We start from the raw sequence: 26,434 nt of genomic DNA on the forward strand, positions 1-26,434 counted from the left end.
TCAGCCTTAGAATATTTGGGCCTATTAAAGAATGCTTTATGGGCAGCAATCCTAGGAATCACAGTAGGGTTTAAAACCATTTGGATACACAAGACACTCAGAAGGCCGAGGATCAAAGAACACATCAATGCTCCCACAAAAATAGTTGTGTGTTAGTGGTAAGTTGTGAAGTATGGCATTAAATAACTTAATAAGAATTATAATACCACATTTGGTCTATGACTTTTTTAAAAGCTGGGGTATATGTCAAGGTTGTCTCTATAAAGACATCATTTTCACCTGAGTAAAGGGAGAGCTACAGTTTATTATCTCTATCTGGTTTTGGATCCTTCCAGAACACCCCACTTGAGGGTTTAGGGAGCTGGATATTTACCCACCGAGTCCTGTCAGATACTGGTTGAGAGTGGTTCTCAGCATGAGGGTTAATATCCTAGCATTTCTGACCTGTCCTCCAGGAGGGCAGAACAGGGGGCAGCAGAAAGGGCACTCAGACAGAGACACAGATGTTGAGATTTAGAAGTTGGCCAGCATGCACAGAAATGGCAAGGGCAGAAAGACTACGGGCAGGCACTGAGACCATCCATGGTATCTATGCCACAATCCTTAATCTATGGGAGTTTGTCCCTAACTCGGGAAGAAAAGAAAAATCCTTCACCTAAAGGCTGCAGAAAAAGGATTGTGAGAAGGCATTTTCCTTTGCTGAACAGTACAGGCATTCCCCTCAAGACAGTGTTTATGGTACAAAACAAGTTACACAGTAAGAAAAAAACGAAGAAGAAGAAGAAGAAGACGAAGAAGAAGACGAAGAAGACGAAGAAGACGAAGACGACGAAGACGAAGAAGACGAAGAAGACGAAGACGACGAAGACGAAAAAGACGAAGATGACGAAGACGACAAAGACGACAAAGACGACAAAGACGACGACGAAGAAGAAGAAGAAGAAGAAGAAGAAGAAGAAGACGACGACGACGACGACGACCACCTACCAAATCCTCATAGTCATTAAGGTTTCTGTAGTTATACAAAAGAAACCAAAGCTACTGGGCACCTGTGTAGCACAGTAGGTTAAGCGACCAACTGTTAGTTGTGGCTCAGGTCATGATCTCAGGAGGGTGGGATGGAGCCCCATGTTGGGCTCTGCGCTCAGCATGGAGTCAGCTTGAGCCTCTCTAATCCTCTCCCTCTGCCCCACACATTCATGTGTGTGCACATGTGCCCGCTCTCTTGCTCTCTCAAATAAATCAAGAAAAGAAATAAAAGAAAGAAACTGAAGTTGTAAACAAGCCTGCATGGTGTGCTGTTTTTCTGTGTGAGTGGAGAAGGCTACAACTTCTAACCATAATATATTCTCAAGACTGACTCTTTTACAGGGGGTAGGAGGAAAATGTGAACACAGAATGTGTCTGTAGGGGTTTCTGTTCCCTTCTTCTTTTGGAATAGCTAATGATACAGTATAAGCAAGAAACTGTGGACTGATACACGTACATAGCGCTCTTAAAAAAATAATCTGCATTTCTTTCCAAACACAGCAGTCTTTCAGAGCATGCTGGCTCTCTATTAGTGTTTTACCTCTGCCCAGGGCACAGCTGTCCACTTCTAGCACCCGGTAAGAACATGGAAGAATGAGTTTTTATTTCAGGACTTAAAAATATCTACTAAGTATGGGGCGCCTGGGTGGCTCAGTGGGTTAAAGCCTCTACCTTCGGCTCGGGTCATAATCCCAGGGTCCTGGAATCAAACCCCGCATCGGGCTCTCTGCTCAGCAGAGAGCCTGCTTCCTCTTCTCTCTCTGCCTGCTTCTCTGCCTACTTGTGATCTCTGTCAGATAAATAAATAAAATCTTTAAAAAATAAATAAATAAAAATATCTACTAAGCTGTTTTGCATTAAAGACATATAAACTGATCTGACTTCAAGAGATTTTAAACTTAAATTCAACTTAAAGAGGTTTCTCTGTTCTCTATTTCTCTATTCTTTCTCAATTTTTTATTTTGCCGTAAGAAATATTCTAAATTGAGGTTTGTATACGAATTGTATATAATGTCCCCATTGTTTATATAGACATATAGTGATACAGTCCCTATCACATTAACTATCAAAGTTAATGAACATTTTTATTCCATTCATCATATAAAATTTACACCACCTTTTATTTTGTAGTTAACCTGTTCTAAAAGCCCTCTATTCTTTAGAGATCAGCCATATTGCATTAAAATTTTCTTCTTCATAAACACATCCATTTGTTGACTTTAACTATATACAATCCTACAATAATCCCAGTACATTCAGTAAACACAGCTCAGGAATTCACCCCATCAACAATGTCACAAGTTAGATATCAGTGCCTCAGTACAGCTCTAGAAATTATTTCTTTTCTGTCATTTTTTTCAGTTGATACACAATACTCACTTCTTTTTCAGTCAAATTCATTAAACAGTTCTACAGAGGGTGTTTCATGACTTCAGAGTAATTCAAATGACTGTGTGAATGGTATTTTCTCCAGTGGTACCTTTATAGGTGAACACTGTGAGCTGTGCAACTGCAAACCACTATGACTTCAGATAGAACTGAACCATCGGGGCGCCTGGGTGGCTCAGTGGGTTGGGGCCTCTGCCTTCAGCTCGGGTCATGGTCCCGGGGTCCCGGGATTGAGCCCCACATCGGGCTGTCTGCTCCGCAGGGAGCCCGCTTCCTCTTCTCTCTCTCTCTGCCTGCCTCTCTGCCTACTTGTGATCTCTGTCAAATAAATAAATAAAATCTTAAAAAAAAAAAAAGGAATTGAATCATATATCAGAAGGAGGGTCAGGGAACATTGGAATTTGAGCATGACAGCTCCCACTGACTAGATCTATGATACTGGAATTACTGTTTTGTTTTGTTTTGCAAGGTATCCTAACAGCATTCTGGTTATTTATTTACTTATTTATTTTTAAACATTTTATTTATTTGAGAGAGAGAGAGACAGTGAGAGAGAGCATGAGCGAGGAGAAGGTCAGAGGGAGAAGCAGACTCCCCATGGAGCTGGGAGCCCGATGCGGGACTCGATCCTGGAACTCCAGGATCATGACCTGAGCCGAAGGCAGTCGCTTAACCAACTGAGCCACCCAGGCGCCCTCTGGTTATTTATTTTTTTAAAAGGAATCCTTATGGAGACACGTGCTGAAGAATTTTAAGACCGAATGACATACTGTGTAAGATTTTCTTTAAAATGATCCATGGGGCTCCTGGGTGGCTCAGTCGGTTAAGCATCCAACTGGTGGTTCTGGCGCAGGTGGGAGATAAAGCCCTGCATCGGGCTCTGGGCTGAGCAAGGAGCCTGCTTAAGATTCCCTCTCCCTCTCCCCTCTGCTTTCTTTCTCTCCTCTCTATAAATCTATAAATTAATCAATCAATCATCCTGTGAGATACAAAGGGCAGTGGCTGTGGTATAGCTGAAACAAGATTAACTATACTACTTCTCTGCTACTGGAATGCTTAAAAATTTTCCATAGTGGGCGCCTGGGTGGCTCAGTGGGTTAAAGCCTCTGCCTTCGGCTCAGGCCATGATCCCAGGGTTGTGGGATCGAGCCCCACATCGGGCTCTCTGCTCAGCGGGGAGCCTGCTTCCCCCTCTCTCTGCCTGCCTCTCTGCCTACTTGTGATCTCTGTCTGTCAAATAAATAAATAAAATCTTTAAAAAAAAAAAAAATTTTCCATAGTGAAAAGTTAAAGAACAAATGGGGGTGGGGGAAGGGAAAAGAAAGTTTATTTTTCTTTCCTGGTAAGCTTACATCATCATCATCATCATCATTATTATTTTAGAGAAGAGGAAAAAAAAGAGGAGAAGGGGGCAGAGGGGGAGTGAGAGAGAGAGAGAGAGAGAGAGAGAGAGAATCTTAAGCAGGCTCCATACCCAGCACATAGGCTGATGCTGGGCTCCATCTCACGACCCTGAGATCATGACCTGAGCTAAAATCAAGAGTCAGATGCTTAACTGACTAAGCCACCCAGGAGACCCTTTCCTGGTAAGCTTTTACCATGAAACGCCCTACAGATAATTCTGTTCCACTAATATATTCATATATAGGTGAGAAATCAGCCATATTTCAACTTTATATTGTATATTGTTTTCTCTTTACTAAATATGAACCTTTAAGCTTGAAGAATTAAATCAAGCTTGAATTAAAGTGGATGAGGTAGGAGAAGACAAGCCATACCTTTCTAAGAGTAAGAATTTTTTTCAAGAGCAATAAAAAGCCATGTGTAAATTACCATAGTTTTTTGCTCTAAGAGTTTTCTTCAGTCATACTAAGTAAGAAAAATGTGCTTTTGTGATTGTGGCAAACACCCAAACTGTTTTAAAGAAGTAATGTGACCAACAATAGCTAGTGAAAAAACATGGTGCTTAAGAGTAGATATTTTTAAAAAATCCATATAAAGATAAAACCTCAAGGGTAGTCTCCTAAAAGCAAACAAATTTCTTCTGACACAATTAGAGAAGAAAAGCAGCAGGAAGAAAGAGAGAGAGAAGGAAGAGAAGAACAAAAACGATTACTAGGAAGGTAAACAAGTTTCGGTCACTCCTGTTGGCACCTTCAAAAAAACCTCATTTATTTTATGACTTTAATATCACTAGTAGTTATATCAAACAGCTTGTCTGCTAAAAATAACAGCTTCTCTTATATGAGACCATGGTTTCTCATCCTTGACACTACTGACATTTTGGGCTACGTGGTTCCTCGCTGTGAGGGGCTGTCCTTGTCCTGTGCATGGTAGGATGTCTAGTGGCATTCCTGATCATTAATCAGATGCCACTAACAGTCAGCTGTGACAATCAAAAATGTCTCCAGAGCTGTCAAAGTTGCCCCCAGTTCAGAACCACTGCACTAATTATATGAAGATACACACCTAGAAAGCAGCAGTTTAAAAATATATTCATAATCTGCAGACAACGATTAGATAAGTCCATCAGAGAAAGAAAATTATCGTATGATCTTGCTGATTTGAGGAATTTGAGAAACAAGATAGGATCATAGCGGAAGGGAGGGAAAAAATGAAACTAGAAGAAACCAGAGAGGGAAACAAACCATAAGAGACTTTTTTTTTTTTAAAGGTTTTATTTATTTATTTGTCCGAGAGAGAGAGAGAGAGAGAGAGAGAGAGCGTGAGCAAGCGCGCACAAGAGGGGGAGCAGCAGGCAGAGGGAAAAGCAGGCCCCTGCCGAGCAAGGAGCCCCATGCCAAACTCGATCCCAGGACCCTGGGATCATGATCTAAGCCAAAGGCAGACGCTCAACCGATTGAGCCACCCAGGAGTCCCCCATAAGAGACTCTTAATTTCAGGAAACAAACTAAAGGCTGCTGGAGTCAATGGGGTGGGAGAGATAGGGTGGCTGGGGGCTAGGAGATGGCTCTGGGAAAGAGTACATGCTATGGTGAGGGCTGTGAATTGCAGAAGACTGATGAATCACAGACTTTTAGCCCTGAAACAAATAATACATTGTATGTTAAAAAAAAAAATACTAATTGAAAAAAAACATGCATGGGGGTTGCTGAGTGGCTCAGTAGGTTAAGCACCTGCTTTCAGCTCAGGTCATGATCCTAGGGTCCTGGGATCAAGCCCCATGTCAGGCTCTCTGCTCAGTGGGGAGTCTGCTTCTCCCTCTCTCTCTGCTGGCTACTCCCCCTGCTTGTGTGTGCTCTCTCTCTCTGTCAAACATATAAGTAAAATATTTAAAATGAAATGCAATAAAATAAAATGAAATAAAATAAAATAAAATAGGGGTGCCTGGGTAGCTCAGTCATTAAGCATCTGCCTTTGGCTCAGGTCATGATCCCAGGGTCCTGGGATCCCCACATTGGGCTCCCTGCTCAGCGGGAAGCTTGCTTCTTCCTCTCCCACTCCCCCTGCTTTTATTCCCTCTCTCGTTGTGTCTCTCTCTGTCAAATAAATAAACAGAATCTTTTAAAAAAATAAATTAAATTAAAACAAAACATGTAGACAGGCAGCTGGCTGGCTCAGTCAGTAGAGCATGCAACTCTTGATCTTGGGGTGGTGAGCTCAAGCCTCACACTGGGTGAGGGGCTTACTTAAAAAAATAAAAATTAAAACAACAACAACATAGAATATGAATTCCTTTTTAAAGTAATAAATCAATTTTGAAGTCTTAAGCTTCTTTTTCCCATAGGGAATTACTGTATTAGAACTATCACCAGATCAACAGAATACAGTTTCAAGCAATAAAAAGTATAAAGCCAACCAAGTAATGTGTCTTCTCTTCCTATAATAAGGGGCTCCATGGCAGAGAAAAAAAATTAAGCTACACTGCATTTTCTCAATTTTAAATTTGGATAAAAGAATATACTTATGTTCAAAGAACCAGAGACAAAAACCATGTCTGTGTGCAACAATCTTGCATAAGGTTTAAAAAAAAAATAATGGCAATAAAGTTATTTGAAACAGCCGAAGAAAATGACTTTCAAAAAATTAAGCTAGTTTGGGCTGCCTGGGTGGCTCAGTGGGTTAAGCCTCTGCCTTCGGCTCAGGTCATGATCTCAGGGTCCTGGGATTGAGTCCCGCATTGGGCTCTCTGCTAGGCAGGGAGCCTGCTTCCTCCTCCTCTCTCTCTCTCTGTCTCTCTCTCTCTCTCTCTCTGCTTGCCTCTCTGCCTACTTGTGATCTCTCTCTGTCAAATAAATAAAATCTTACAAAAAAAAAAAAAGGGAGTCAACTCGGGGAAATTTCTTTAAAAAAAAATTAAGATAGTTTAAAACAATTAGAATAGTTTTAAATTAACATTATTTCAAGACTTAGTTTTAATACCTCAAGTACTGTAACACTGTAAAATTGACTTTACCATGTTGTAGGTTTTGTAAAGAAGACAAAGTCTTCCTAAGATCTTAAGTATACATGAATCAAAACAAAGAACCAACTTCGTAACATGGAGGCTATAGAAAATCAAAAAGGAAAAAAAAGAAATACATTCGTACAGCGTATCAGTCCCTCCAGGTATAATAAAAACCTCCTAAGTTCTTCTTCTTTTTTTAAAATTGTATTTATTTAATTGACAGAGAGAGACGTAGCAAGAGAGGGAACACAAACAGGGGGAGTGGGAGTAAGAGAAGCAGGCTTCCGGCCGAGCAGGGAGCCCAACTCGGGGCTGGATCACAGGACCCTGGGATCATGACCTGAGCTGAGGGCGGACGCTTAACGAATGAGCCACCCAGGAGCCCCTCCTAAGTTCTTCGTAACAGCTTTACAGAACAGAAAATTAGCAGTTTTGAGATAAAAACTGAATTTTAGGAACAAGCAAATAAGACATACAATAAAGAAACTTGAGGCTTTTTGACATTCTCCATGAAAATCACAAACAAGAATACAGGGAAGACAGGTCCAAAATAAAGTTATTTAACAGAAGTCACAACCGCAACTTCCAATAGATTTTAGGCAACAAAAATTTTTTATTAACATATAATGTATTATTTGCCCCAGGGATACAGGTCTGTGAATCATGAGGCTTACACATTTCACAGCACTCACCATAGCACATACCCTCCCCAATGTCCATCAACCAGCCACCCTATCCCTAACCCCCACCCCCAGCAACCCTCAGTTTGTTTCATGGGATTAAGAATCTCTTATGGTTTGTCTCCCTTCCGATCCCATCTTGTTTCATTTTTCCCCTCTCTAGCCCCCATGACCCACCGCCCTACCTCTCAAATTCCTCATATCAGAGAGATAATATGATAATTTTCTTTCTCTGATGGACTTAGCATAATACCCTCTAGTTCCATCCATGTCATGTCAAATGGCACAATTTCGTGGTTTTTGATAGCTGCATAGTATTCCATTGTATAAACATACCACATCTTCTTTATCCCTTCATCTGTTGATGGACATCTAGGTTCCTTCCAAAATTTGGCTAGTGTGGACATTGCTGCTATAGACACTGGGGTGCACGCGCCCCTTCGGATCACTAAATTTGTATCTTTGGGGTAAATACCCCATAGTGCATTTGCTGGGCCACAGGGTAGCTCTATTTTCAACTTTTTGAGGAGCCTCCATACTGTTTTTCCAGAATGGCTGCACCAGCTTGCATTCCGACCAACAGTGTGGGAGGGTTCCTCTTTCTCCACATCCTCACCAACATCTGTCATTTCCTGATTTGCTAATTTTAGCCATTCTGACTGGTGTGAGGTGGTATCTCACTGTGATTCTGATTTGTATTTCCCTAATGCCAAGTGATGTTGAGCCATTTTTCATGTGTCTGCTGGCCATTTGAATGTCTTCTTTGCAGAAATGTCTGTTCATGTCCTCTGCCCATTTCTTGATTGGATTATTTGTTCTTTGAATGTTGAGTTTGATAAGCAATAAAATTGAGGCAGAATTCATAAGTAACAGAACTGGAAACTTAGGTTACTTTAACAAACTCATAGCAATGACTAAAACTGATGAAAAGCCAAATATGTCAATATTCCTTGCATAAACTATAGATCAATTCTTCTGAATAATACTATAACTATTATCTGACTCGTATTCAAAATATTGACAGTGTGATTACTACAATACAGATACAGAAGAGACTACATTACCAAAATAAAAAATGTATGGGTGGCAAGGCTAACACAAAATTTAAAATGTCTTCTTTTATCCTTATACTTTCCACTGATGAATTAGTATTTTGCACATGGGACTGAATTTCTTAGGTTTCTCATTAATAATTACTTTTGATCGCATAATTTATACTAAATTCTAAGGAATTAAAAAATTCATGTAGTAAAGAAACAACAAAAACAACAACAAAAAGGCTTGTCAAGATATATTCTACACTAAAAAAAAAAGAAAAAAAAACCCCATTCAATACAAGCACTGAACTTTCTTAGTTGCTACAAATTTAGATGACACTGCTTAAACTGTCTCTAAAGAATTTTGTTTTCTTCTAATAGATACCTAAGTCCCGGAGATCTAATACTGTACAGGGACCACAGACAATAAAACTCTATTGTAAACATTAAACTTGCTAAGAGATGAGATTTCAAATGTTCTCCACACTAGAGGAAATGTTAATTATGTGAGGTGATAGAGGTGTTAGCGAATGCTACAGTGGCAGTCATGCTACAGTATAAATGTTCACTTCAACATACTGTACACTTACACTTATACAATGTTACATGTCAATTATATCACAATCTTAAAAATTATCCTTATTTTCTATTTTCTCCTTTCTTTTGAAGTGATAATTTCCAAAATACATTATTATGCATCAAAAAAAAGAATTGTTTTCTTTTTTTTGTTTTTAAGATTTTATTTATTTATTTCACAGACAGAGATTACAAGTAGGCAGAGAGGAAGGCAGAGAGAGAGGGGGAAGCAGGCTCCCTGCTGAGCAGAGAGCCTGATGTAGGGCTCAATCCCAGGACCCTGGGATCATGACCTGAGCCAAAGGCAGAGGCTTTAACCCACTGAGCCTCCCAGGCACCCCAAGAATTCTGTTTTCTTGAGTAAAATTGTTAAGATTTTTATTGTAAGCAACTGCAGACTCTCACAATGAGTCACAATAACATATGCACTAAACTCCAGGACAACGGTTACCTCTGGATAGGGAGGTGGGATGGGACGAGGAAAAAAAAAAGAATGTCAGCTGTATCTAAAACATTTTATATCCTTAAAAAAATATGGCAAATATAAACAGTTATGAAATACAGCTGTTACACACTAGTTATACTATTCTCTACAGTTTATTATAGGCTTGAAATATTTCATTTAAAAAATCAGCCTTAAATAACTCGTGATTCCAAACCTTAATTTCATCCTTCAGTTTTTTTCTCCGCACCTTCATCCCCAAATTATTAAATCTACAGTGTATACCAACCGTGCATTTATGCATGCATACCTAAATATGAAAAGAATATAAACATGCCTTTTACTCTCTTTCCAGCCACTGAATAAAGGAACATTTTCTGCTATTAGGCTTAACTTCAGAGAGCAGACCTGCTTCAGGCAGCTGGCAGAAATTTCAAAGCTGAACCAGCCACAAAACTTGCTGGCAGTTCAGAAAAAATACAAAACACTAAAGTCATACATTTTTGCTTCAGTTTTTGCTCTTCCTGACAAGAATAAAACTGACAGAAACTGGTAGGATTCCAAATGTTCAGTTCCGTGGCATGGCCGTTACTCAAGAGTAAGCAAAAAATCCAGCTTCCTTACTCCTTCCACAGAGTCTTTGCACATAATTCACTGGAAGAGTGGAAAGCCTGGGGGCAGACACACAAACTATAGTTATCAGACTCAGGTATCTACTTTCTCAAAAATGAATGTAATAAGCCCAACCTTTCAAAGAAACAACCAAGAGCATTTGATGCCAGTTAATAAAACTTAAACTTTCAAAATGAAAAGTAGCAATTTCAAAACATGTATACCCACCCACAATAAGCTTGACAGCTATCTAAAGACTTTCTGATTAAATCACTGATGTTAATAAATGCAAAATTTTGATATAAGGAAAATTTTGATATAAGGAAAATTCCAACATGTGGAAGAAGTGCATAGCTCAGTGAACCAACATTCCCCAAACGATGGACATATGATGTTACAAAATCACATGTACGTAAAAATCCATTCACAAAGTACTAGTTAAAACCTATGGATTTCTTTTCTTTCTTCTCTCTTTTTTTTTTTTTAAAGGATTTTATTTATTTGACAGAGAGGGAGACAGAAAGAGAGCACAAGCACGGGGAACAGGAGGCAGAAGCAAAACCCCCTCTGTACAGGGAGTCTGATGTGGGGCTCAATCCCAGAACCCTGGGATCATGACCTGAGCAGGAGGCAGATGCTTAACTGACTGAGCCACCCAGGCACCCCACAACCTATGGATTTCAGTGTAACAGAGTATTAAAAGTTTACTGATCTGGTTTTAAATTCTATACTGCAACAAACCTTTAAGAAACCACCCTTACAGAATTTTGGTGTAGTAGCAAAAGAAAATGCACAAGTATCTGAAAATTTCATGAATTACTCCTCCCTTCCCTAACTTAGTATTTGTAAGAAATAAAATTTCCTTCAGATACTTCAACCAAAATTAACATACCACTATAGACTGAATGCAGAAGTGGACAGGAGAATCAACTTGTCTTTTAAGCCAGATATGAATGTGAAAAACATTTCCATCTACTTCTTTTTTGGAATCAGGGTATTTTCATATAAATATTATTTATGTTAACATGTAATGTATAGGTGTCCTGAAACCAAAAAGTTCAAGAACCATTGAACTAAAGTGATACAAAATAATTACAATTATAAAAAAAATAATTACAATTATGATATATAAGGCTAAATAAAATCTGACTCCCATTGCATGGTAACTAGTAACAAGAATATGGTGCTGATCTAATAAGCAACGGAACGTAACTCATGTTTAAAGGCAGTGATAAGAAAAAAAATTCAACAGCAGAAGAAACAGCTGTAGTATGAATGCTAACAACCACATACAAATATACATAAAGCTTAATCCACCTCTGCAAATCATACAGCTAAAATCCCATTCTCAACAAATGGGGGAAACATACCAAGTTATGTTTCCCACTAACAGTCAAAAATTCAACTTTAAATAAAAATACTACCTATATTTATCCTTTATTTGCCATTCCTGCAGGATAATCCACACAAGGCAGATTATAAATTCTACAGTATTTCCAACATGATTGATAATTCAGCATCCGCAAAGAGCATTCCCACAGTTATAACAGTTTTCCTCCAATTTAAACTAATGTGTTCTAAGACAAATATGTGTTGGTATATGTTACCAAATTCAGGCTTGACAGTAAATAAGGCAGGCCATCACCAAATATATTCGCACATACTTCCAATTATTTCAGCGGCTTTATTATCCCAGGAAGAGGTATTATATGTACAGTGGTTAACCAAGTGTTACAGGACACACTGCTGAACTACTCTAGTTAGCAAAAAGAAAGTAAAGGAATCAATTGTGCCAAAAAATGTAATGAGGAAGAAAAAAACTGAGAAAGGAATTTAATATTCAATTTTGAACCTCAAATGTCTTAAGAAACTTTGAAGGAAGTTACTAATAAACCACCTCACTTAAAAACCATTATAGAATGTACCTTTAGAGTAGTAGTAATTCTTTGGGGAAAATAAACTATTTTAACACCTATGCTTTAATACACCCATCCACTATTGGCCAATCCTAGCCCACACACAACAGCGATAAGCATGAGACATAGTAACCTGCCCGTAAGGTTTAATTCAGGAGCAAAATGACTAATACAAACCTTACTGTCAAGCCCAACGTTGGTTAAGTACAGAGCCGACTTAAAAATAAATTAAAATATTAAACTTGAAAGTCCCACCTTAAACTCAGGACTCCTGCCTGATTCCACTTTCTGCTTTTTTCCCCAGATAACTCACCACCTTCTAGACTGCAAAAAGATTTACTCTTTACATTTATTATTTGTTGCTGTTTCCTTTTACTAAAATGTAAGCACTAGGAAGGCTGGGATTTTGCTCACTAAAGTATCCCAAGTCTAAATAAAAGAGGTCCTGCAGACAGTAGGTACAAATATCAGTTTGCTGAATTAATGAACTGCTGCAGAGGGGTCAAAGATAATGAAAATTTAGAGCAAAACCACCACCATGGTCCATCAGTTTTAATCCTGCCCATCTCCTCCAATATTTCCTAACTCAGTAATGGTCTCCCCACTTATCCAGATGCTCAAGCTGAAAAAGCCTGGAAACCATTCTGGACTTCCCACTCATCCAATTCTCCCAGTTAATTCATCACCAAAAGCTGTCAAAATTACCTCTCCTGTCTCTAGAACAGTATTCTCTTTTCCACTTCCACTGCACCAGGTCAAACTTTTTCATCTCTAAACTAGACTATCAAATCCACAACTGAGCTATTTTGCTTTGATGTAACCAGGACTATTTAATAGATTTTTAGATAGATTACGACGAAGTATGACAGGTAGGAGAAAGCAAAGTGAAGAACAGGCTATTTGGAGGCAAGAAAAATGCATTCTATCTTACCTTCTTGCCTCCTATCAAGGCATGCTTACTTCAAGGTCCAGCTCAAATATTATCTCCACATTTGAAGTCTTTCCCAGTTCTTTCATTTACTCTTTTTTCTTCTTTATACACAACTCCATTAGAGCACTTTCTATAGTGAGTATACCAGCTGCCCAGCCGAATAGAAGTCTGATTTTTTTTATTAAATATTTTTATTTATTTACTTGAGAGAATGCGAGGCAACAAAAGCAGAGGGAGAGGCAGAGGGAGAAGCAGACTCCCCACTCAGCCGGGAGCCTGACAAGCTCCATCCCAGGACCTGGGACCATGACCGGAGTAGAAGGCAGATGCCCAACTCATGGAGTCACCCAGGTATGCCAGTCTAGCCTTATTCTAACACAGGGCCCAGCATTAAAAAAAATCTGTTAAATAGATGAATGAACAATTTTAGTCTAGAATTTGCAATTATAAAGAAAACCTAAGTTTGGACAAAGATGGGGTGTAAATTACGAAGAAATCGAAGTTATTTAATTACCAATAGTAGCTAAAAATACTAAACCAAAGACCCAAGGGGAGAAAAATAAAGACCAAACACATGAAGAATTTCTCCTTAGACAAAGGCAGAAAGATAAGGATATTAGCTAATAAAAATATTTAACAGGGAAATAGATTTAGAATTTCATAGAGAAATGTGGACCAAAAAAGGGGCCAACCCAAAACAGTCCTTAAAAATAAAACATGTTCCCTCAGATAGGAATACTCAACTAGAAATAAACTGTGTTCATAAAACACTCATGAAATGCAGATTGTATTAAGGAGATAATGTAAAAGATATCATCAGTTTCCTCAAACTCCATCCCCACAAAGATGCTCTAATATGTAGAACTGAATCATTAGAAAAAAATTGGTTCAAGGAGGCCTCTCAAAAACCAGCAAAATGTGTATTATAGAAGGAATAAAGTTATTAAAATTAAACTCCTAACACATTGAACAAGTGAGGTTTTAACTCTTCTTATCAAATTCTATGTTTTATAGACCTACAGACTATTAAAAGTGAAGAGCCAAGAAAAGCAATTTTTTATAAGCTGGCACAGCTCTATGCTTGAGGGAAAACATAAAAATATTTAAGATAATGCCAGCTTTATGCATATTTCATTGTAAAATAAATGGCTTTACTCACTGTAAAATGGTTCAGTTATTCACACTTTGGCCAGTTCATGATCAACCAAGCTAATACTAGAGTGTGGACTCTGAAGCTTTTTTGGGTCACGGACCCCTCGGAGTCTCCAACGAAAGCTACAGTCCTGTTCCACAGAAAAATATGCATATATATATGTGTGTGTGTGTGTATATATATATATACAAAATTCAAAAGATTTATATATATATCTTTGAATTTTAAGTAGGCTCCATGCCCAGTGTGGAGCCCAGTGTGAGGCTCAAATTCACGAACATGAGATCAAGACCTGAGCTGAGACCAACAGTGGAATGCTCAACCAACTGAGCTACCCAGGCAACTCTACATCTAACATTTGGTGAAATATGTCATGCAATTACCAAGCCTCTACTGTCTATTCATGACTTCCTAGAGATTCAAGGGACCCAGCTGTAGAACTGAGACCTTAAAGATTAGAAATGGCAAATGACACAGTGCCCCTCAAGGAAATACACTGTTAACAATGACAACTCTACAGAGCTTTTTCTCAGTCATCAAAGCAATCAAAAAACACCAAACATAAAAATCTCTATTGGCTGAAGTTAATCAGATGATATACACACAAACAAGCTAAAATGCATGCACATGCCCTAAAATAAACTTGAAACCTGAAGTGTTTAAAAAATAAGATCTAATACAGGAGTACCTGGTGGGCTTAGTCAGTAGAGTATGTGATACTTGATCTTGGGGTCATGAGTTCAAGCCCCACACTTGGCCTGGAGCTTACTTTAAAATATATATATGTATACATATACATATATAGATCTTTAAAAAATAAGATCTAAAATTAATAACAGTAATAGCTAATAGTTACTGAGCATTTATAATGTAGAGTGCTATTCTAAGTGCTTTAAAAAATTCTTATTTAGACCTAAATATAAATAATTTTTATTCCATTTCACAAATAAGGAAATTAAAGCACAGAAAGGTACAAGGAGAGCCAAGGAACAATAATGTGAAACAGAAATGACAGAAATTAAGAAAGAAAAAACTCCTTAGGGTGCGAAGCATCTAACAGTAACTTAGATCTGCATTTGTATCACCACAGTTGGACAAAGCAAGAACATATTGTCCAAACTCCAGAAGAAGGATGACAATCTTGATCCTCTTCCATATCCCTGCCAAGATAATCCTTATAATACCATATTCACTTTGGAGTACACTGTAACCAGAAATGTGAACACAAAATGTTCAAAAAGAGCACAATACTAACTAAAGGATTTAAAAGATTAAAATGGAAGATGAATTTTGAGAATAACAAACCTTACCTTTGCAAATCACTATCTTTTGTATCATAATATATCATGCATTCGAAAAATGAGCAACTTAGTAAAATGTAAAAAAGCTGAAATAAGGTACCTTTCTCTGCAAATGTAGTTCAACTTTTGTTCAAGGTTCTGCCTCCTGTTTCCTGTTTTGGTGCCATATGCCTCTTCTACTCCAAAGACGACCACAAAGATAGAGAAAACCTCACAGGTTCAATAGGTCTTGCTAAATCTTACCAATCACAAAACAAATTTCGGAGTCCTTAGATACACCTATGCTATGCCCTGCATCATGTGGCATACAATAAATATTTCTTGAGTAGTTGAATCCTCTCCAAGAGAAAAAATGCATGTGTTTAACATTTTCTTCCTCCCATAATAGTACATTACAAATTTGTAGCATCAGAATAATGCAATAAAACAAAATTTTTATCTTAAACCACATGATATAAAAGTTATAATTTACCATTTGGGTATTTTTTTAAAGATTTATTTATTTTACAGAGAGAAAGAGAGCAAGAGCAAGCAAGGGGAGGGACAGGGGGAGAAAAGCCCCACCCCCACCAACCTGAGGCTCCAGTCTCAGGAATCTGAGATCACGACATCAGCCGAAATCAGGAGTATGATGCTCAACAACTGAGCCACCCAGGCACCCCTATAATTTACCATTTTGTTACACTCTATATCCAAGGAGGGGGGAAAAAAAGACTGTTTTTTTGATCAGTTTATACAGCTACTGGTAATCTAAGACACCACAAAAGATTTATCTGAACATATTCTTTTTTAAAACAATAACATTCTTAACACCTATAATTTCTTACAGCTTTCTTTGTAATATTTAAAGAAGATACAACGAAACCACAAATCATTTTCTTTAGCCAATCAATAAATTTTTTAAATCATATATGAGAAGTTAGTTCCACTAAAGTGAGTTGCTCTGCTGTGTTAATAATAATAGTCTAAATTCAGGTAAGGTTAAAAAATCAAATAACAATGAAAATAAACAGAGATGTACACTGCAAAAAAGCTCCCTCTATATTTAATTCACAAACTGAAACACCTGCTCCTGATTATTGAACTGGTAAAATATCTGAGAGCACATAAAATTTACAACCTATACTTAACACAGCTTCTTGGAAGTCAAAACCAATTACAAACAGTTCATCTCTCTGCACTAAAAAGTCCCTCTTAATATTGAAACCCACAAAAGCAAAAATTCTGACTAAAATATTCCCTAATATTAAGAGATTTTTTTAAAGCACAACTTATAGTTGCTGAATATTGATTTACCAAAACAGGCAAGTATGACCTTATCTTGGCAAAACTCAGAATACTGTTTCTTCAACATGCTAGAAGACAGTTGATGCACCACAATCTTCCATCTGCTTTGTTCTATTTCTTCATACCCCAAATGGAAACTAAACCCTTCGAGTAACAGCCAAAATTTCATTAATCACAGGAAAGTACTTGGAGAAATAAAATAAATAGCATGATATGAATAGAGATAGAACAACAGGTAGAGCAGCCTTGGTAATGACCTCAAAGTAAATGTTGAGACAGAAAATCTATACAACACATACAGGAATCACATTAAATAATTCTATTCCCACTTACCTGATGAGCTCTCAGTAAAGACTGTTAATGTCTGTCCTCCAACACTTTGTAAGACAAATGGATGTTCTCTAGGAGTGCTGACTGATGCTGGTTTTCCACCAATGTCGTGAATATTTGCAAGATCCTCATTCAAAGTAAATGACACCTAACAGACACATTAACAAGAGCTTATTACAACAGGCTTAAGTATTCAAAGTATTATTCACAGAAATTCTGATTATAAAACAAATACTTTTTTAAAAATGTGAATCTTTGTTTCTAGACATTTTATTAAAACATTTCTCTAAAATTGATGAGTAAATATGTGATATATTAAGGATAATAAAATATTAATTACTCTTTTTTTTTTTTAAAGATTTTATTTATTTGTCAGAAAGAGAGAGAGAAAGCACACATGCAGGCAGAGAGGCAGGCAGAGGTGGAGAGAGAGGCGGAGTGAGAGGCAGGCTCTCCGCTGAGCAAGGAGCCCGACGCGGGACTCGATCCGAGGACCTCAGGATCATGACCTGAGCCGAAGGCAGCGGCTTAACCCACTGAGCCATCCAGGCATCCCAAATATTAATTACTCTTAACCATGAAATTCTTGCAGCATTGCTTGTTATTTGACTTTTTCATAATAAAATTTTGGGAAAATGTAAAAAAATAAAAACCCATTTCTCTAATTAAAACTTTATCCAAAAAACCTTTAATATTTCATCATAAAAAGAGAATCTAGGGGCGCCTGGTGGTGGAGTCAGTTAAGCATCCAACTCTTGGTTTTGGCTACTCTTGGTTTTGGCTTAGGTTGTGCTCTCAGGGTTGTGAGAGCAAGGCCCACATCAGACTCCATACTCACTGTAAAATCTGCTTAAGACTCTCTCTGCTCCTCTCCACCCCAAATAAAATAAATAAATCTTAAGCAGAGAAAGAGAATATATTCCCATTTGTCAGAATAATGGAACTAATCTACTATTATAAAGATAGGTGACAGCTTTCAAATGTTTTCTGTGGTTTACGGCTGAAGAAATTCTATTTCCAAAACAGAAATAATTTTTTTTCCCTTAAGGTCTGTGAATTCAAAGGATCATGTCTTGTTACATTTATATCCTTATGAATACATATACTTAAATATATATTTAAATATATAATAAATATAAATAAATATATAGCAAATGCCTGGCACCATAGAAGGGAAACAGTATTTGCTGAATGAGTGAATATTGTAAGAGTATTAAGAAATCAATTGTAGGGGCGCCTGGGTGGCTCAGTGGGTTAAAGCCTCTGCCTTCGGCTCAGGTCATGATCCCAGGGTCCTAGGATCGAGCCCCGCATCGGGCTCTCTGCTCAGCAGGGAGCCTGCTTCCACCTCTCTCTCTGCTTGCTTCTCTGCCTACTTGTGATCTCTGTCAAATAAATAAATAAAATCTTAAAAAAAAAAAAAATCAACTATATTTAAGGGGGGAAAAAGTGAGCTATTTACTAAGAAAGCTTAAACACTCCCAAAAGCAGTTTTTAGGTTTTAATGACTAGTGTAGGAGTACATGGTACTATTTCATTTTTTAATATTTTAAGAAATACAACTAAATATTTACAAAGATAATGCAATATTGAGGATTAGAATAAAAACCACATGCTAGATGTTCTTTCAAAATGATTTTTGCTATATACCAGATCTCCCCAAAGGAACATCACATTTTACATCAAAAGATTTATAAACATGAAGTACTAATCTTCCAACCACACAGGAAAGATTATGAACCATTTGTTAAATATTTCTCTACTATGTGATAGGTGCCACAATTACATCCTAGACTTAATGGGTCAAAATCTAAAGCCCTGAAAAATCCAGACAAAAATGCCTCTGCCACGCTGAAATAACGTTGAAGCATTACTGAAGCAACAGTAAGCCTCACAGTACCGAGACGGGATAGTTTAGGTCAAAGCAGAAAAATGCTAAGAATGAACAACCAGAAAGGAGTCCATTCATTCACACAAAAGTGGCATTTACACTGTTATGTGTTCCTCGCCATCAGCCACTAGTTTGATGTGGAGTTTTCCAGAATGCAAACACCACCTTCTCTTTACCATTACTAATACATAGTAAAATAATCTCATGTTTTAAATAAAATTTTCATAGAAATAATCTCACCTCAGTCCTTCCTTGACTCCTATAAAAGAAAGGAAAAACTTTTATTTAGATTTCATGTTTTCTTCAAGTGTACACTAAAAACTAAAAGAAATAACACTACATCATATTTACACAGACTAAGACACTTACATAGATCAACTAATACTTACCCTTGGCTCTCCTCAACTAACCTACTTATAATCATACAGTAAAAACAAAATCACATTTATCCTATTGTAGTTATTATGAGTTTGTATCACTTTACACTATTACAACCTGCCTAATATTTTTTTTAAGATTTTATTTATTTATTTGACAGAGATCACAAGCTTTAACCCACTGAGACACCCAGGCGCCCTGACAACCTGCCTAATATTTTAACCAAGCACTGATCTCATTACAATTTCTATCTTTATTTCTACACTCTATGTAATAGTCTAATTTAAAACCATATATTACATATCTACTATAAGCAAAGTACGGAGTTTAAGATCTCTGTCCTCATGGGGCACCTGGGTGGCTCAGTGGGTTAGGCCTCTGCCTTCGGCTCAGGTAATGATCTCAGGGTCCTGGGATCCAGCCCTGCATGGGGCTCTCTGCTCAGGAAAGAGCCTGCTTCCCTTTCTCTCTCTCTGCCTGCCTCTGCCTACTTGTGATCTCTCTGTCAAATAAATAAGTAAAATCTTTAAAAAAAAAAATTTTTTTTTTAAAAAGATCTCTGTCATCAGCCAGAAGATATAAAAATTACATCTGTAAATATAAGAGATACATTTTAACTAAAGTTAAATAAGAGAGCCCCAATGTGCCAGGATCATATAGGACACCATTTCTTCCATTTTAAGAGTTGAGAAAAAAAACCTGAGCTAAGTCTTGAAGGGTACTGGGATTTTAATAGGTTGAGACAGGAATATCTGAAGTATCAGCTGAGCAAAGCCAGAAAGAGTCTGATCATGAAATGTGGTCACATTTGGCTGGAAGAATACACACTAAGGAATAGTGGGAGATAAACCAAGATGGAGAACTGAAGCTAGACCATGGGATATCTTGAATATCATAGTGCAGAGCATGAACTTTATTTCCTCAAGCAATCGAGGGCCGTAAGTATCATATGAACAAAAGAATAAAGTACAAAACATGCTCCTAGAAACTTGAGCCAGAAAATATATATGAAATGGATATGAACACCAGTGAGAATACTAATGTTTTTCCACCACACCAGGTCAAGTTCCAACCTGCCTTCATTCAGTGGCTCAACCACTCATTCTGTCATTAAGCGTCTACTCTACAACCATTAGGCATTTTATGAAGTGCATGGTATAGTATGAACATAGGTCTTTATCATCAAGAAGGTCCTAGTTTGGGGTGCCTGGGTGGCTCAGTCGTTAAGCATCTGCCTTCAGCTCAGGTCATGATCCCAGGGTCCTAGGATCGAGCCCCATACTGGGCTCCCTGCTCAGTGGGAGGCCTGCTTGGGTTTCCTCTTTCACTGTGTCTCTATCAAATAAGTAAATATTTTTTAAAAAATCTTTTTAAAAAGGTCTTAGTTTAATGAAAAAAGATCCAATACATGAACAATATAAACTGGATAATTACTTTATGACAGAGGTACAACACACTGTCATGAAAATGCAGATGGGAAAGCCAGCAAAAGATGAACAGAATGAGGGGTGAGGTCAACAACATGGAGGCATTACAGTTAAGAGAATCCAATTAAACACAGAAATGAGAAGATCCAGCATAGTCTTCCTTTTAAGATTTTCTTCTTAAAATCTTAGGGAGGGAGAAGCAGGCTCCCTGCTGAGCAAGGAGCCTGATATGGACCCAATCCCAGGACCCTGGCATCATGACCTGAGCTGAAGGCAGCTGCTTAGCAGACTGAGCCACCCAGGCAACCCTAGCACATTCTTTCTTTCTTTTTTTTTTTAAGATTTTTATTTATTTATTTGACAGAGATCAGAAGTAGGCAGAGAGGCAGGCAGAGAGAGAGGAGGAAGCAGGCTCCCCGCTGAGCAGAGAGCCCGATGTGGGGCTCATTCCCAGGACCCTGGGATCATGACCTGAGCCGAAGGCAGAGGCTTTAACCCACTGAGCCACCCAGGTGCCCCATAGCACATTCTTTCTAACATCAGTGAATGGCAGGCAGGAATCAGGTGGTAAAGAGCCCCTTAGGCCAAACTAAGGAGTCCAGAATCTTAAACAAGTTTGTTTCCTGCAGGACTTCTCAGTGTTTCACATATTAAAATGCAATGTTGACACTCTTTTCTTTGGGGAAGTACCTAGAACAGAAGTGAAGAAATTCTAAGATTTCATATAAAAATATGCATTTCCAGCTTCTCTCAGAAGACTGGAAGATTTGGCACCAATGCTCTCTCTTACCCCCAATTCAGCACAACAACAATCCCTAGGACATGCACAGAGAGTCAAGCAATGAATTCATGGCAGTTCTTTCCCTATCACTTCTGGACCTGGCGTCTAGCAGCATTTAGTTTAACTACCTTTCCAACACAGGAGCTGCAGTCTAAACGAAGGCAAAGATGCAGAGAAGGCACCTGTAGAAAGTTTACTGAATTGGAATGAGGCTGATACAAAAACCCACATAAAAAGTAATGAAGGCCTGAGCCAGGTAATGGCAGAATGGGAGGAGGAGTGTGTGGCAGGGTATCCGAGCTGTCAGAACTGATGGAAGAGGAAATGACTAGAAATAGGCAGGAAGGGGGAAAGGACTGTTTAAAGACCATGCTGACATTTCTAGTCTGGGGGACTCAAAAAAATCACCCAGATGCAATTAGGGAACACAGGAGGGGATGGCAACTTTATTTTCATGTATTTATTTATAACATCATCTTAGCTGGAATGGTAAGAGATTGAAGAGCTCTGGATGAGTTCATTTTCCAGAATATAAACTAGTCCTTGAAGACTTCAAGACTTATTTTTAAAGGATTACATATTCTTTTGTCTTGGTATATATATGACCTTCTGTTATTCAATATTACCAATAAAATACATCCTCTTCATGATGAACTATAGTTAAAATTAAAAACATTAACTACTGTAAAACAGTAATACCTTCAGACATAAATGAAGCAAACAGGTAGCCCATCCTTTCACTGAATGCCTCATAACACTATGCAGTTAGTTTCTCCTTCATCACTCTGTGTCCATTTCTCAATACTCCACAGCTATCTCTTTATACCTCAGCCCCATTCCTCTTAACTTTTTAAAAAATTAATCCTTTGTCTTTCCTTTTTGTTATTTTTATTTATTTTTTTAAAGATTTTATTTATTTATTTGACAGAGATCACAAGTAGGCAGAGAAGCAGGCAGAGAGAGACAGAGGAGGAAGGAGGCTCCCTGCTGAGCAGAGAGCCCGATGCGGGGCTCGATCCCAAGACCCTGGGATCATGACCTGAGCCCAAGGCAGAGGCTTTAACCCACTGAGCCACCCAGGCGCCGCTCCTTTTTGTTATTTTTAAATACGTCTTAGATTTGACACCAATAGGAGGAGACTTTTCACTAATCAATAAAACACCTCGTTTTCCAAGGTAAGTGAATCAACCAAATAATACCAAAACTTTTAACTGTGTTTCAAGATTTTTGAAAAAATTTTTATTTAACATACACTGTATTATTAGTTTCAGAGGTAGCATTCACTGATTCATCAATCGCATTTAACACCCAGTGCTTATTACTTCAAGTGCCCTCATTTTTTTTTTTTAAGTTTTATTTATTTAAGTAATTTAATTTCTACACCCAGTGTGGAGCTTGAACTCATAACCCCTGAGATCAAGAGTCACACGTTCTTCCAACTGAGCCACTCAGGCATCCCTGGATTTTTTGGTTTTGTTTTTAATTCCTATTCATACATCCCCTTCTTGAACAATTCAGCTCAAAATTTCACCATCAGGTGAAGCCAAGCAAGGTAGGTATCTGCAGACTGGGTTGAGCAGGGTTAAGCACAGACTAAATGAGATGGAAAACAAGTACCTGGGGCGGAAGAAGTAGCCTGGGGCAAGGTGTCAGAGCCCCAGTGGGTAAGGAGGGCATCCCCACAAAGGATGGGAAGTGTGTTAGAACGTAGCAGGGTCAGGACATTCACATGGGAAGAAAACCTGAAGCACGCTGCTGGGAGTCCTAGAGGGGTAAACAGGCATGTATATGAGGACAGGAGGGGATGACAGTCTGAATGTGCTGAAGAGAACATCCCTGTGGAGAACTGCAAAAGCAGCAGCCTAATAGGGGATGCCATAGCCCAAGTCAGGTGGGGAGGGTATTCACACTGGTGGGGAAGACGGGGTTCTAAACAACTAAGAACAGAGGCCCAAACAAGTAAGTGAATATATATTAAATACAACAGGAACCAGGTTCTTCACTTTCAGAAAAGAGGTCCAAACAGGAAAAGGGAGAAAACTGGAAACATTCAGTCGTGTTGGACTAGAACTGGATACTGGTGTAAATTTATTATTTTCAAAATATAAAAATATACAAATTAATATAGATGTAAATGTTTATGGTACATATACTCCCTAACTCTGCCCCTGAAGGGGTCTGGGAACAACCATGAGCACTTGTAGTATCCAGATCTTAGCTTCTAAGTATCATTCTCCTCTAGAAACAACTAGGACCCATGGAAAAATATGTGACTTCAGGCTCAGACAGAAATACGTAAGATGAATCTATACCTTTTTTCTATGACAAAAAGTAAGTGTTCAAAGAATGACAAAGACAAGTCAGAAGGTCACAGGACTTACACTATTGAAATGTACACTGAAAAAGGGGTTAAGATGGTAACTTTTTATTTGTTTTTACCACAATAAAGAAAAAAAATGGGCATGGGAACCAGCTTAGGAGGAGCTTCCAATGGCTACATCTGGACAATTTCAACATCAGAATAAATGATGATAGTAACAAATTGTGACCCATTAACTAAAACGGGAATCATGAATTCATACTAACAAAGATAAAATAAAGTGGAAAATCTGATGAGGAATGGAATATTTACATAGTCTCAAAGTACCACCTGAGGCAAAGAATAAATTTACAATGAAAAAGCATAAGACTCCCTTAATCAAGTGATCAAAGTTACCACTACCAGTAATGGGACAAAATGAAAACATGCAAACCTTGCTAGAATACAGTAAGAACCCAGCTTTACCTTCACTGATATTCTTGCCAAAGATACGTAACTCCAATCTACCCATGAAGAAACATCAAACTTAAATTTCATAAAATAATGGAGAGCGTTCATACAGAGTATACAAGTCAAGGGAAAGACTTCCAAATGTTCTAGATTTAAGGAAACTAAGAGACCTGACAACAGAATACAATTCAAGATTGTGCACTGGATTCTTTTGCTATAAAACAGTATGAAGACAACTGGCAAATCTTGAATAAAGTCTAAGGATTAGGAAGTACTATTTGATTTTAATCAACTGATTTGAAGGGATATGCTATGACTATGTACAAGAATATCCTTTTTGTCGTAAAAAAGAAAAAAAAGCCCTCTCTACTGTTCTTCTAACTTTTCTGTAGTTTTAAAATAAAAAAATTAAGGGACGCCTGGGTGGCTCAGTTCGTTAAGCGTCTGCCTTTGGCTCGCGTCATGATCCCAGGACCCTGGGATCAAGTTCCGCATCAGGCTCAATATGAGGAGCCTGCTTCTCCCTCTGCCTGCTGCTCCCCCTGCTTGTGTGCTCGCTCGCTCTCTCTCACATAAATAAATAAAAACTTTAAAAAAGAATAAAATTAAAGTAAAAATAAAAGTATTAAATTATTTCAAAATGGGCCCAGGTTACTTCATTAATACCTTACTAAGGATCTGAGAATATTACTAATTTTTCTCTATAACATTGCTGAAATGAATATCCTCAATCTTTGCATCACTAACTTGTTACTTCCACAGGGTAAGTTCCATGAAAATGCTGGGTCAAGAGCATGAATATGTTATTAGTTATTTCTAGCCTTCTCATTATCCCAGTCCCACTCTGCTGGATGAGTTTATCTGTGTCTTTCTATAAAGGCAGCACCAAAAACTGAAAAAACAGCACTGTGAGCTAACTAGAAGAGAAAACAGTGGGATCATTATTCTTTGTTCTGAGCAGTAATGTGTATGTGCGTACATGTGACTGTGTTATGTATATATATATATGTATGTATGCATATATATGTTGCCAGGCTGGTCTTCAGAAAGTTCACACTGACTTAAACTCATCAGTACAAGATTATTCTAAATTCAGTCAATTTTATAACAGAAAAATTATATCTCATTTTTTGTTTGCATATTTTTAATGATCTTCAATGTTATGTGTGTTAAGAAATAAAGCTAGATATTAAGTCTCTGACAAAAGCTTTACTAGTACAGACTGCATGATTGTCAATAAAATAGAGCATACAGAAAGCATTTCAAAAACTGAAGTTTTCTGAGGCAGGATGGTGATGTAGAAAGAAGGTTGTTTACCTCTTACCAGTTGTTTACCTTGTTTACCAGAGGTAAGTTGTTTACCTCTTACCATTACCAGTCAGAATGACTAAAATTAACAAGTCAGGAAATGACAGATGTTGGTGAGTATGAGGAGAAAGGGGAACCCTCCAACACTGTTGGTGGGAATGCAAGCTGGTGCAGCCACTCTGGAAAACAGCATGGAGGTTCCTTGAAAAGTTAAAAATAGAGCTACCCTACGACCTAGCAATCACACTACTGGGTATTTACCCTAAAGATACAAATGTAGTGATCTGAAGGGGCACGTGCACCCCAATGTTTACAGCAGCAATGTCCACAACAGCCAAACTATGGAAAGAGCCTAGATGTCCATCAACAGCTGAATGGATAAAGAAGATGTGGTACACACACACACACACACACTGGAATACTATGCAGCCATCAAAAAATGAGATCTTGCCATTTGCAATGAAATGGATGGAACTAGAGGGTATTATGCTGAGTGACATAAGTCCATCAGAGAAAGACAATTATCATATGATCTTTCTGATATGAGGAATTTGAGAAACAAGGCAAAGGATCATGGGGGAAGAGAGGAAAAAAATGAAACCAGAGCGGGAGACAAACCATAAGAGACTCTTAATCTCAGGAAACAAACTGGAATGAAAGTGGGATGGGAGGACTCTAGTGGCAGCGTAATGGACATTGGGGTGGGTATGTGCTATGGTGAGCACTGTAAATTGTGCAAGACTGATGTATCACTGACCTGTACTCTTGAAACAAATAATACATTATAT

The 26,434-nt window shown here is 38.1% G+C and overlaps 1 protein-coding gene across 1 annotated transcript in view; it reads right to left on the reverse strand.

Moving 5' to 3' along the window:
• Positions 1 to 26,434, reverse strand: part of LOC111147172 (general transcription factor IIF subunit 2) — a 157,343-nt gene that overhangs the window by 112,423 nt on the left and 18,486 nt on the right. Inside the window, exons 3-4 of the mRNA XM_022503064.1 lie at positions 19,223 to 19,241; positions 17,095 to 17,239 (exon numbers count right to left, since the gene is read on the reverse strand). Coding sequence (XP_022358772.1) covers positions 17,095 to 17,239; positions 19,223 to 19,241 — 164 coding nt within the window. The remainder of the gene's footprint in view (positions 1 to 17,094; positions 17,240 to 19,222; positions 19,242 to 26,434) is intronic.

The sequence above is a fragment of the Enhydra lutris genome, unplaced genomic scaffold (genome assembly GCF_002288905.1).
Source record: "Enhydra lutris kenyoni isolate GAN:26980312 unplaced genomic scaffold, ASM228890v2 scaffoldscaffold15, whole genome shotgun sequence".
NCBI classification, from domain to species: Eukaryota; Metazoa; Chordata; class Mammalia; order Carnivora; family Mustelidae; genus Enhydra; species Enhydra lutris.